Genomic DNA, 13,712 nt, shown 5'->3' with positions numbered 1-13,712 from the left:
CCTCCCTCCCTCCCTCTTTCTCTCTTTCTGGACAACATATTGCTCTGTATCTCTCCTAGCTTGGGACTACAGGTGCACACCACCATGCCTAGCTAATTTTTCTATTTTTTGTAGAAGATGGGGTTTCTCTATGTTGTCTAGGTTGGTCTCAAACTCCTGGGCTCAAGCAATTCACCTGCCTCAGCCTCCCAAAGTGCTAGGATTACAGGTATGAGCCACTGTGAATGCCCTTAAATATTTTCAATCCATGGTTGCTTGAAGCCACAGATGTGGAACTCACAGTATGGAGGGCCAACTATAAAATCATACTTCTAAAATATGTCTGGTGATATTAAAGAGAACCACAGCCTGACAGTAGTTAAAGGAGCAAAACTGATTTTCATTCAGGAGCTATTAAATTGGGCAAAAGAGACAGTATAGAACTGGGCTCAACTCCAAATACAGCAAGAGCAAGTGGAGATTTATAGCCAAGGAAACAGGTTGCAGGGGGTTGGGAGGTGAGTGGTCGGTGGACAGGAATCACTAAGAGGAGACATCAAGGGAGGAGGAATTCTTGCTGAACTGACTTAACAGGCTAGGGTGATCAGCCATCCCCTGGGGGACAGTGGGAGATGAGGAATTTGATCAGATATCAAGGGTGATCAGCTATTGAGGGTGAAGGATTCCTCTTGACTGACATAGCATAATTCTCAGTAAAACCGGGCTCTACAAGAATTGTACACAGAAGCCCAAGTTTGAGGCCAAATCTAGAAAAGGACTCAAAGGAGCCTGATTACAGTTTGGTCAAGGAGACAATCTTTGTCTGGGGTAGTAGGTGTTTTGATGAAAAAGTGTGGAAGGAAAATGAGATGGAGATGGTTTGGAGGAAGGACCTCTTTAATGAAGTGACACACTTCAGTGGGGACCTTTGTGAAGTGGCAGAGTGAGGCACGTGCATACCTGGGGGAAGAGTGTAGCTGTCAGCGAATAGCAAATGTGAATACCTGCTAATCGCAGTCAAGGGCCAGCAAGAAGGCCAGTGTCACTTAAGTGGAATGAGCAAGGCTGAGGAGGTAAGATATGGTTGGTGAAGTAGCCAGTAGCTACAAATGTAGGCCCTTTAGATAGCTTGGTAGGGAGTTTGGATGGTGGTGGTAAAGCATTTTGGAACTTAATTTTTCTAAAAAAGAAAGAGCAGTACTGTAGCCAAATCAAAGAAGTTTTCTGACTCATTGTCCTCCTCTTACATATGTATATAAGTGTCTTTGTGGCAGATCAGAGTAGAAGGCAGGGAGGTAAGAATATAATGTACATTGCATTTTTTTTCTTTTCTTTTCTTTTCTTTTTTTTTGAGACAGCGTCTCACTCTGTTGCCCAGGCTGGAGTGCAGTGGTGCAATCTTGGCTCATTGCAAATTCTGCCTCCCGGGTTCAAGCGATTCTCCTGCCTTAGCCTCCCAAATAGCTGGGATTACAGACACGCACCACCAAACCTAGCTAATTTTTGTATTTTTAGTAGATAGAGGGTTTCACCATATTGGCCAGGCTGGTTTCAGACTCCTGACCTCAAGTGATCCACCTGACTCGGCCTCCCAAAGTGCTAGGATTACAGATGTGAGCCACCACACCCGGCCTCTATATTGCATCTTTTCATAAGAAGTTTTATATTTTAAAATACTTATATCAGGATTCCCAATAAAAGTTAAAGATTGGCTGGGCGTGGTGGCTCACACCTATAATCCCAGCACATTAAGAGGCCGAGGTGGGAGAACTGCTTGAGCCCAGGAATTCAAGACCAGCCTAGGCACCAGAGTAAGACCCTATCTATAAAAAAAAAATAGAAAAGTTAGCTGGGCGTGGTGGTGCATGCATACATCCCCAGCTACTCAAGGCAAGGGGATTAATTGAGCCTGGGAGGTAGAGGCCACAGTGAGCCATAATCTCACCACTGTACTCTAGCCTAGGTGACAGAGTAAGACCCTGTCTAAAAAAGAAAAATAAAAAATAAAAATAAAAGTTAAAGGTCTTTAACTGTTTTACGTATAAATGCTACATGGGAGGTAGATTTTATTTTGATTAAAATGTCATTGTTTCAGCTAAAAAAAAGTCTAGGTCTACTTTTCTTTTTAAAAAGTATTTAAAAGAATCAGCCATGGCTCTTTGCCACTGAATAAGAATAAGGCACTCTTTCATATCATGTTCAATCACATCAGGATAAAATGGCGCCCGAGGTGGCTGTCACATAAATAGAATTTATACCAACAGAGTTCTCAGCCTACTTCAATTGTTGAAAATTAATTTATTTTCAGACTTCAGAACCTGATTTTCAGAGTACAAGAAGCTTGATAGAAAAAGCAATTCAGTGTAATCAGCTCTCTTTATATGCTTAGTTTAAAACTCTTTAGCCTGTCTTATATGATATGAATCAGAGGGAATTGATAAATATTCCTAAAAACACCTGGATAGATCTCCTTAGTGAATGTGAAATTGCCTGTGAAATTCTGACTGTGAAGTTTTCTGTGAAACAAGAAAATTAGAATCAAAGGAGATGTTTAATAATTTCATTTTCACTTTCTTAAGACCTTTGCCAAAATAACAGGTAACGACGTCACTGGAGAGCTCTAGCAGAAAACAAGATCTTGGCAATTGGTCAGTAATTTGAGATTAATGTAATGCAAATTATGAACAAAAATTGAGAAGCATTTTATTTATTTTCAGGGAGGTTGCTGGTTTTATAGCGCTTTTTTGATTTGGAGGTTACTATAGTAGTAGCAGAATATTATTAAGTATATATTTCTCACCAGATAAAGAAAAGTTTTTGTCCAAGTATTTGAAATGCCAGTAATATTGGATTGTGACTACTTTACGGCATAAAATAGTTTTTCTATGAATAAAGGCTCACATAGGCGTAAGACTTGAAAAAAATGTGAAGATTTGAAAACAAAGCTACAGAAATTAAAACTGTGTTGTACAGTCATAAATATTAACCTGCGTATCAATGGCACTGAAAAGACAAGGCAGAAATAGGATTCAGTATATACTAGAATTAGTAGAGGATGAAGGTAGTATTCTAAATTACTGAATCAAAGTGTTCAATAAATTACAGAATACAAAATAAATATTTTTAAAAATGAGATTTCCTATATATATAACAAAATTTTCTAGAAAGAAAACTATCTGGCTGGGCACGGTGGTTCACGCTTGTAATCCCAGCACTTTAGGAGGCCACAGTGGGTAGATCACCTGAGTGAGGAGTTCCAGACCAGCTTGGGCAACATGACAAAACCTCATCTCTACAAAAATTAGCCAGGCATGATGGCCTGGTGCCTGTAGTCCCAGCTATTTCGGAGGCTGAGGTGGGAGGATCACTTGAGCCTGGGAGGCAGAGATTGCCGTGAGCAGAGACCGTGCCATTGCATTCGAGCCTGGGCAACAGAGTGAGACCCTGTTTAAAAAAAAAAAAAGAATTTTCAAAAATGTTTAGGTTAACTACACTTACAAAGACTAATCTTCAAAGGCTTTGGCATTTTAATAAAAAAAAGTTATACAGCACCATGTCTTTAAATGGTTAAAATTGGTTCCCTAAGCATTTGAATAGATGACAAAGTACACATTCAAACATTACATTATTCATTTAAAATATAACTCTTAATTTTGCACTTACTATAGAAGTATAGTATGTATTGAGCTTCATTCAACTATTCATTCAACAAATGTCTGTAAAATGATTATTGTCATGTGCCATGTGCTGGATGAATACATTAAAGTCTACTAAGGGAATCAGATATTACAATGTAGCACAATAAGTTTTATTTTTTATTTTTATTTTTATTTTTTTTTTGAGACGGAGTCTTGCTCTGTTGCCTGGGCTGGACTGTAGCGGCACGATCTTGGCTCACTGCAACCTCTGCCTCCAGGGTTCAAGAGATGCTCCCACCTCAGCCTCTCGAGTAGCTAGGACTACAGGCGTGTGCCACCATACCCAGCTAATTTTTATACTTTTTGTAGAGATGGAGTTTTGCCATATTGGCCAGGCTGGTCTTGAACTCCTGAGCTCAAGTGATCCGCCTGCCTCAGCCTCCCAAAGGGCTAGGATTACGCCCAAAGATGTAAGCCACTGCTCCCAGCCTAGTTGTATAATAAGAGTATTAATGATATCTTGCACACAGGCCCTTGGAGCAACTGTAAGATTCACAGTAGAGTGGGAATTTGGCCTGAATCTATCTACACCAATAAGAAAAAAAAAGGCATGTGCGGAGGAGATAAGGACACTGCACATATTAGACAGCATGTGGAAAGACACTATATGAAGTTCAGAAGGAGTAGGGAGAAGTCAAGTGTAGTTAGAAGTGTACAGTTGGTTGAGGGTGCAGGATTTTGACTAAGCATGAGTTCAAATTTTGGTTGTGCTACTCACTAGCTGGAGGAATTTTTGCAAGTAACTAAACCTAAGTTGCTGTCCTTTCATCTGTAAAATGGAGATAGTAACAATACCTAGATTGCAGAGTTAACAGGAAGATTTAAGAGCATGTGTGGAACCTAGTATTGTGTCTAACCTACCCAGACTAAGAGCTAAATAAATGGGCCGGACACAGTGGCTTCTTCCTGTAACCCCAGCACTTTCGGAGGCTGAGGCGGGTGGATCACCTGAGGTCAGGAGTTCGAAACCAGCCTGACCAACATGGTGAAACCTCATCTCTACTAAAAATACAAAAATTAACCAGGCGTGGTGGTGGGTGCCTGTAATCCCAGCTCTGGGAGGCTGAGACAGGAGAATAGCTTGCACCTGGGAGGCAGATGTTGCAGTGAGCTGAGATCATGCCATTGCACTCCAACCTAGGCAACAAAGCAAGACTCCGTCTCAAAATAAACGAACAAAAATGAAAATAAATAAATTAATGGTAGATATTTTTATATTATTTATTACTACTTTATGTAATAATATCAAAAAACATTTGGCTACATATTTCTGAGAATTTTTCATTCTATGGCCTTAAAATTTTTTTAATTTTTAAATTTAATTTATTATTTATTTATTTATTTTTCTTTTGGAGACAGAGTCTTACTATGTTGCTGAGACTGATTCCTGGGCTGAAGCAATCCTCCCACCTCTGCCTTCCAAATAGCTGGGACTACAGGCATGCACCTGGCCATTCTATGGCTTTTTAAATGACAAGTGAGTGTTAATTGCCAACTTCTTTTAGATGTTCTCTAAAAGAAAATGGTATTTGTTCAGGAATAGGACATTGCAATGGGAATATGTGTGCCATAGTAAACTATATGCATGTACAGAGAGGTAAAGGAAGATAAAGGTTTTTAAAGGAAAAATAAAGAGGATTACAGAATTGTTTTGAAGTGATTCTCCTTCAAAGGATCCATAACAAGGATCTGTAACAAGGGTGGCATCAGTCAATGATGGCTGGCAGATGTCCTCACAGAAGCATTTTTTGTGTAAGGTTGTGATGATCTTTGTGCAATGTTGTGCTTTTTGTAGTCTTTTGTGATAGTTTTTGTTACAAAGCACTCATACATGAGAACCCTCTCTTCATAGCCTTCCTCAGTTCTATTTGTCAGGATTTTGTTCGTTTTTAACACAAATGACACCATTTTGATTCTGACAACTTTCTTGTAATAACAAGTTCACTTTTTCATACAGAGCCCGAGTATAAAAGTATCACTTCTTCCTGAGCAAAAATATGGTAAATGAGTTACTTCAGACCACATTCACTTTAGGGAAAAATCTCTACCCCAGAATCAGTGGTTTATGTAACTGCCTGTTATAGAACTTGATAGTCTTAAAAAGCTTTACAGAGAGCATCTATTACATGGTAAAATGTCCAAAATGTAGAAAATTTCTATGAATTCAAGCATATGCATGTGGCTTTGCAAGTATTTTAAAATCATTTGCATGAGTAATTGTCCCTCAAAAGAATAAGCTGCATTCGCATGTCTCTTTCTTTAGGTCTGTTTCTGTCTCAGCCTATTGCACTCAGGTTTCTGTTCCTTTTCACTCTTGACTCCCTGAAACGACTCTGACAAATATTGCAAATAGATACCTAATGGCTAAATCAGTGAATTTTTTTTTAAGCTTTTGGTTTCCATGAATTCTCAGAATTGGACATGGTTGAACTGCCTCTTCTTTTTGAAATTCTGTCTGTACTTTGGCTTCGTGATGCCACACCCACCTGGTTTTCCTCTTACATCTCTGGCCACTCTTTCTCGGTATGTTTTATTTTTCCTCTTCTCATTACCTGCCACTTAATGTTGGGTATCTGCAGGGTTTCTGTCTTTGGCTCTCTTCTCATTCTACAAATTCTCCATGGGATGATTTCATCCTCTTTATTGCTTTCCATGAGCAGATGTATAATAGTATGAGTTTCAAATTTAATCTCCATCCCTGACCTCGCTCTATTGTTTCTGACTGGCTTCTAACTCTAGTTACTAACAGAATATCTCCATCTGGCTGTCCCAGAGACACTTAAAATCATTATATCCCAAAATGAATTTAATCTCTTTTTTTTTCCAACCTGTTCTGTCTCCTTCACTCTCATCTTGGTGACTGGCTCCCCTATCCATACATGCACAACCCAGAGAGCTGGGAGTTATCCTGGCTTCTTTTCTTTCCTTAGCCAAATGTCCTCCCCATATTCAATCGGTGTCCAAGTCCTGTTGATTCTATTTCGTGAACATGTTTTGGCCTCTTCTGTCCATCCCCATTACTCCCAGAAACTCACATCTTGACTATTGCAATAGTTATCCTAACCAGTCTCCTTACCTTCACTTTTAGTCAATCAAGTTGTTTCATTTCACTGGTAAAACTTCTCTGGTGGATTTTCACTGAATATGTGCTAAAACTCAAACTTCCCTGCATGGTGTTCCATATTCTTGATGATCTGGCTTCAGCGAATTTTTGAGTCTTGTTTTTTTTTCCACCCCTCCTTTTCTGTCCACAGGATTGCATGCTGTTGGGAAGCTTTTCCTCAGCGGATGACTGCAGAGCTGTTTATGAACCCCACACACAGGCAGAATCACTCAGTCCTGGGCCTACGTCTATAGCTGCGTTCTCTCACAGGTTTCCATCATGGCTCCCATCATCCTTTATTAAACTTATTTGTTTATATGCACACTTCAGCCTATTTCTCTGGCATCTCATAGTATTTAAAATAATTTTTGGCATAAATATCAGTATCAGTAGATATATATCAAGCACTTCCTTAAGGAATTCCTCAAGAAACTTCCTCCAAGAACTTCCTCAAGGAACCTGGAAAATGAGAACAACTCCCATCTCTTTGGTAATTCCTCAAACTGTTCTATCTCTAGCATGTAATAAACATTGTCTCACTGTGGGATAATTAAGGAATCAGAGAGACCGAAGGGTTGAGGAGGAATTATTTAATTATTTAGGTGCACTGACCCCGTCAGATTAACATCCAAAGGACTGAGCCTCGAACAGAGAGTCAAGCTACCTTTTAAGCATTTTGTGGGACAGGGGAGATCTGTGCAGGGGGAAGCATATTACAGAAGCGAGAAACAAAGACAGTTATTCAATTGAGACATGCATTACATTATTTCTTACTTTTCAGGGAACAACATGTTTTACGACTTGAGATTATCTGTCTAGTGACCTTGCAGCTGCACAGCTAGAGAAACAGTCTTCACAATGCCTGGGAAAGGGAGAGATAAGGCTCACTAGCCACAGAAAAACAGTTAATTTTAAAGGACTCTGGCTCTTTCTCTTCTTCAGGGGGAATTGGGTTTTCTTACATACAACTGAGTTTCTGCTTACACATTCTTTAATTTCTTTTAATTCCTGTTTCAGCCTGACTGAAAATAGAGGAGCTACCTGGCTGCACACAGTACTGATTCCCACCCAATGTGTTTCTATGTTCTTTGCAAGACAATGTAATTGTGACTTAGTTGAATTAAATTGATGTGCTCTCCACAATCATCCCATAAAATATTCACCATAATTATCACTATCATTATAATCTGGCTCATAGGCCAGATTAAGATGGTCAAATAAGTTAGTTTGTTAAATCAATTTAAAATACACAGTCTTAGCTTTGTACAGTGGAAATATGGTAGCCAGTGAGGTTTATCCTACATTATTGCTAATTGAAAACTTTTTCCAATACCCTGCCATGACAACTTGCTAGATAGTCAGCATTGGCAATTTTTGACAGTCACTCTATGGAGACTGAATTTTTTTAGAAAAAAGCAGGAAGCAAGGGGAAAGAGATTGGGTAGATGAACACATTTAGATCAGGCAGGTGAAAGGACCATACTACTGTGAGTCACTCAGTGTTCATATGTTCTGCCTCTCTCTCTGCCTCATCTGCCTTCTCCAAAGATGGCATGGTTACAAGAACCAGAGTGTAGGTAAGAATGTTCGGAGATGGAAGGTTCAGGGTGCCAATCCACGCTTGCTCTATCAAAAAGACTGAGGTTGCTGGGTGCTGGGGCTCACAACTGTAATTCAAACAGTTTGGAAAATTGAAGCAGGCAGAGTGCTTGAGCCCAGGAGTTCAAGAACAGCCTGGGCAACATGGCGAGATCACGTCTCTACAAAAAAATTCAAAAAAAATTAGCCGGGCATGATGGCGCATGCCTGTAGTCCCAGCTACCCAGGGGGATGAGGTGGGGGGATCACCTGAGCCCCAGAGGTTGAGGCTGCAGTGAGCAGGCAATGAGCCATGATCGTGCCACTGCACTCCAGCTTGGGTGACAGAGCAAGATCCTGTCTCCAAACAATAAAAATAATAAAAAGACAGAGGTAAGTATGTGCGGCTACACCTATAGCTCAGCGATGACCTTACGAGCAGCATTATACATTTCAAGCACAAAACAAATGGGTTAGAATGGATGATACCAATGGGTGGTCAATTTGAGGTAGACCAGACTGATTCATGCTTTATGAATATTTAAGGTTTATTTTGCTTTCCATCTCTATCTACAAGTAACACTCTTGTTTGTTTTGTCCTTTTAACATATGTTTAAGAAGTAAAGGTCTATTTATTCTATGTTTAACATGTTTCATGCGTTAATGATGTACTTATTATCTGTACTTAACATATGAGTTGATGTAACATATACTTACAGGTAAGTTTCATCTATCCCATTTGTTTCTCCTATTCTTTAGGGCAGAATTGAAAATTCTTAAATAATACAGCAAATGCATGTTACATTATGGATAAAAAATCAGAGGCACAGGGCCAGTAAGTCCCTTCTACAAAGTCCCCGCCACTTTTCCAAGGGCATGAAAAAAGTCAGGTTTCAAATATAAAACATCTGGCTCCAGAGCCCTTTTTTTTTTTTTTTTTTTTTTAAGTGACAGGGTCTTGCTCTGCTGCCAGGCTGGAGTGCAATGGCATGATCATGGTTCACTGCAGCCTTGACTTCCCTGGGCTCAAGGTTCAAGTGATCCTCCTTGCCTTTGACCTCCCAAAGTACTGAGATTATAGGTCTGAGCCACCATGCCTGGCCTAAGAGCCCACTTCTTAATCACCATCCTAAACTGATTCCTAATTTGCCTGAGAAAACACAGCTGCTAAGTCTGACCTTAAGTCCAGTGCTCTTCATGCTAATTACTCTTTGTGAATAAGTACTCTCGGGCCAGGAGATCTGTCTTGTTCATCTCTGCATTTTTACCACCAAGCACAGAGCGTGGGCAAATACTTGTTGACCAAGAGAATATCTCATTTTATACCTTTTGTTTTTCTTTTGGGTTATGTTAGATGTGCGGAATAATTCCAATGTAACATTTAAGAAAATTTAACCTTTGGCATTTAAAGTTAAATTACCTTAGGTATTTGATTTAAAACTGATTAACCTAAAGAAATATCTAGTTGCTACAGAATAAAAGATAAGGATCTATGAACTGAGATCTAGCATTGATTGTGAAACTGATCCTTTTAAAGGGCTTCTCTGCTTCACCTTCTCTAGTAGGAAAATGGTCCTAGTAACTCTTATCTATTCCCTTCACCAGCAATTGTTACATTATCCATTCTTCCTATTACTAGCATATCTTTAAAAAATGGCTTCTGCTTGATCAGTTAGATATTATTTAAAAATGTAAGTCTGTCTATAAATTCATAAAATCAATGAACCATAAACATATTTACATATTAAAAATAACATATTTTTATATCCTTTTAAAAAACAGATTTTATGCTACATTTGGACATGTTGAACATCCTTTAATTTGGTAAATATCCTACAATTTTCCTCATTCATTTGACTTTTGTGAGAGAAAACAATTAGCCTTCTGAAAGAAGTTAACATACATTATATGCTAGTAAAATATTTTAATGCCTCATCTGTTCCACATTTTTTTAATATGTTTATTGGCATGTTTATTTCCCCACTTATGAAAATATTGTTTCTCTGTAGGAAGTTGGCAGTAATCTCAATAGATACATGACTAGAACTCAACATAATGGGTGATTAATCCTGGCTACCCATCAGAATCACCTGAGACATGTGAAAAAACAAAACTGATGCCCCGGGGCCTACCTCAAACAATATAAGTCAGTATTTCTAGGGCTGGAATTGGGACATCTCTATTTTAAAGAACTTCTCAGATATTCTACAAAATACTTGACCAGCACTCTTCAAAACTGCCAAGGTCATCATAAACAAGGAATGTCTAAAAAACTGCCACAGATCAGAGGAGGTAAAGGAGACATGATAACTAAATGTTATGTGGTACCCTAAGTGAGATCCTGGAATAGAGAAATAATATTAGGGGAAAAGTACTGAAATCCAAATAAACTGTGGAGTTTAGTTAATAGTAATGTAACATTGATTGTTGTTCCTTAGTTGTAACAAATGTATCATCTTACACAAAAACAAATGTCAGTATCTCACACAATAGAGAAACTGGGTATATGGGAACTGTCTACTATTTTTGTGACTTTTCTGTAAATAGAAAAATATTCTTTAAAAAAGTTTATGTTGAACATCTGATTATATGCTAAAGAGTAAAAGATAAGGATCTATGAACTGAGATCTAGCATCCTTTGTGAAACCCACCCTTTAAAAAGGCTTGTTTCTCTGTGCTTCACTTTCTCTAGTAGGGTTGAAAATCACTTATGTAGTAATCTGCTCACAGTGTACCAGAAAACAAAAAGACCCTGTGAAATACTGAGCCCAATTGTCAACTGTTGGCATATGCGTTCTTAAAAATTTGACACTTAGAAACCATGGACTGCTTCGTTAGGACTTTTAGGGAAGTTACATTTCTACCGGCAGTTCCAGGGCAACACAAATAGACCAATGACAATACACTTAACTATAACAATCACAATCCTGATAATTACTGGCTTCCAAAATACAACAATTCGAGAAAGACTGCTTAGTAGAGAAGAAAAGGTAACAATAAATTTCTTAGTTTAGAAGCAGAAGGTTCATTTTAATATCTATGAAAAATATAAATATGTGGATTAAATATAAGGGCTAATGTTTTCTCAGACCCCAGTAGTTTGAGAAAAGCCTACCTGGATTTAGCCGGTCACATCTCTCTTTTCAAAACTGTTGCCATTAAGCATATTTGTCATCTGTGCAAATTTCTAGAGATAAGTCAGAATTGTTTTTGAAGAAATCACTCTGCACAAGTAAACACTTGCCAAACAGCAAGTGCCAGGAGACGGTGTTTCACAAAACTCTTTTTAAAAATTATTGTTATTTTTTGCACACATTATCTAGTTTGGTAAAACTGTTCACCAATTTACAATCCGGAATCACCACGTGAGTTAACAAATGTATTAGCAACTTGTAGTCAGCCAGATTGTAGTTCCAGCTCCCTAACTCAATGTAATTTTAATAATTTCTCTTCTCTGAGTCTATCTCAGTTTCTCATCTGTAAAATGAGTAAAAGCAAGCCCTCTGCAGTTCAGACGTTGAGATTCGGTGGGAAGGACCTCGAGAAACAGAGTGGAGAATTTCAGGATTTGGGGCTTTAGGTCTTGATGGGTGGGATGGTACGGTGGAAGCTGTTTACCTGTTTGTGTTTCTAGAATCAGAAGGTAAAGCGAGAGGGATAGAAATCAGCGAATGGAAGTAGGACAGACACCGGACAGAGATCAACTCGGGACTTTCCCGGACCTGCGGGGCCGGCAGAGCATTCGGTTGCTAGGCAACTGCACCTCCTGGGAGGGCGGAGGACCCCAGGGGCAGGTGTCTAAGTCACTACCTTTTTGTTTAGCCGCGGTGGTTTCTTCACAAAATTAATGAAACCTGTAGCCTTTAAAAGTACACAATTTTTTGCAACCAAGTTTAGTCAAGCCCTGTAGCCGAGTTCTGCTTACGGTGGTTTTCCTTTTTCCTGTTCTCAGGCGCTCTGCGGACACCTCTCGGGCAAGGTCCCAGCCGTCGCGGGTTGCCGGGCAGAGCCTGACGACAGCTCCTCGCTCCCCGCCCACCACTCTCCTAGAGCGCTGGGCCTTCGCTGGCCGCACCGGCAGTCATGGGCTCGGAGATGGAGCCGCTGCTCCTGGCCTGGAGCTATTTTAGGCGCAGGAAGTTCCAGCTCTGCGCCGATCTGTGCACGCAGATGCTGGAGAAGTCCCCTTATGACCAGGTACCGGCCAGCTCCCGTCAGCCTGTGCATCCTGACGCTGAGGCTGCGGGGTCTGGGGCATATTCTGGCCCCGGGTGGGGAGGCCGGGGAGGAAGGCTCAAGGCGGGGCTGACCGTTCGACCCTCGGAGGCGCCCGGAGCGAGATCTTGTGGAGCTGTGGCTAGCGGGTCCGCTGTCCGCCACGCCCACGGGGATAGCAAGTTCTGTGCCATGACCGCCCCCTCCTCACAATCTTCAGCCTCTCCTCCCCTATACGTGTCCCAGAGTGAGAGCCCTGAATTTTACTTTGACGAGGAACTTTGATAATTCATTTATACTTACATATTGATGGGTTTTAAACTCTCAGCGTGTGCGTTATTAATTTCTAAACAGTATGCATAAACAAAGATCTGTGACTCTCCACCTCCTGTTAACATAGCTGCCTTTTTCCTTTTGGATCGAACATGTGATCCTCCCACTTCATCTTTAGACTGTTGTCCAAGAGTGAAGGAGGCCATCAGTTTAGCTTGAGGCAAATATACAAGTTAGAGGAATGAGAATCTAGGAGGGAGAAAGATACATTCATTATTTAAAAAATTACCCGGACAAGGGAAGCTATAATTGTAGGAGGGAGAAATGGGAAAGAAAGGCTCCTTACAAGAAGGAAAGATGGCATTGATAAAAAGAGAAATAAACAAAGTAATGTGTATAGCGAGTGGAAAAGGTGGTATACAATGTACGTGAGTGGTACAATTCTGGTGGGCAGGTGGCTCCTGGAATAGGCAAAAAAGGAGAAAATGGGAGAACAGAAGTAGCGCTGTGGCAGTTTGTCAGTGCTTTTAGTAAATGCGGAATATACCTACATAATTCTAATTCCCTAGCTTTTCCTCTAGTGGTGTTGCCTTGGAGATGTTAGAAAAAAATGGAAAATTGAAAGGAGTTACAAAAGCGGAGGCCTGAGTGTGAATGCTGTTACTAGGCTCTGCCTTAGCTCCCAGCAAATGGATGATGGATGATAACCTGCTGAGATGAATATTTTGTCCTTCAGATAGTACATCTCTCTTTAGAACAGCCTACGTTAGTGGTAATGCAAAGCTAGGTTCTGTTGTTAGTTCATATCAGTTAATAGGACTATGTTTCTGTAGACAAGCATTTTTCCAAGTGCTTTTTTTTTTTTT

General features: G+C 40.0%; 1 protein-coding gene across 7 annotated transcripts in view; it reads left to right on the top strand.

Moving 5' to 3' along the window:
* Window positions 1–11,891: 11,891 nt before the first annotated feature.
* Window positions 11,892–13,712, top strand: part of TTC8 (tetratricopeptide repeat domain 8) — a 55,918-nt gene continuing 54,097 nt past the window's right edge. For 5 of the 7 annotated variants that reach the window (XM_011949442.1, XM_011949439.1, XM_011949437.1 and 2 more), the window contains exons 1-2: window positions 11,892–11,956; window positions 12,311–12,555. In XM_011949442.1, coding sequence (XP_011804832.1) covers window positions 12,442–12,555 — 114 coding nt within the window. In that variant the 5' untranslated portion in view covers window positions 11,892–11,956; window positions 12,311–12,441. Of the gene's footprint in view, window positions 11,957–11,977; window positions 12,556–13,712 lie in introns of those variants that run through there. The other 2 variants (XM_011949440.1, XM_011949436.1) reach the window with 1 other exon arrangement.

The sequence above is a fragment of the Colobus angolensis genome, unplaced genomic scaffold, assembly GCF_000951035.1.
Source record: "Colobus angolensis palliatus isolate OR3802 unplaced genomic scaffold, Cang.pa_1.0 Scaffold3, whole genome shotgun sequence".
In the NCBI taxonomy this organism is placed as follows: domain Eukaryota; kingdom Metazoa; phylum Chordata; class Mammalia; order Primates; family Cercopithecidae; genus Colobus; species Colobus angolensis.
The sequence above is the reverse complement of the archived record's forward strand: the minus strand, read 5'-3'. Positions and strand labels throughout refer to the sequence as shown.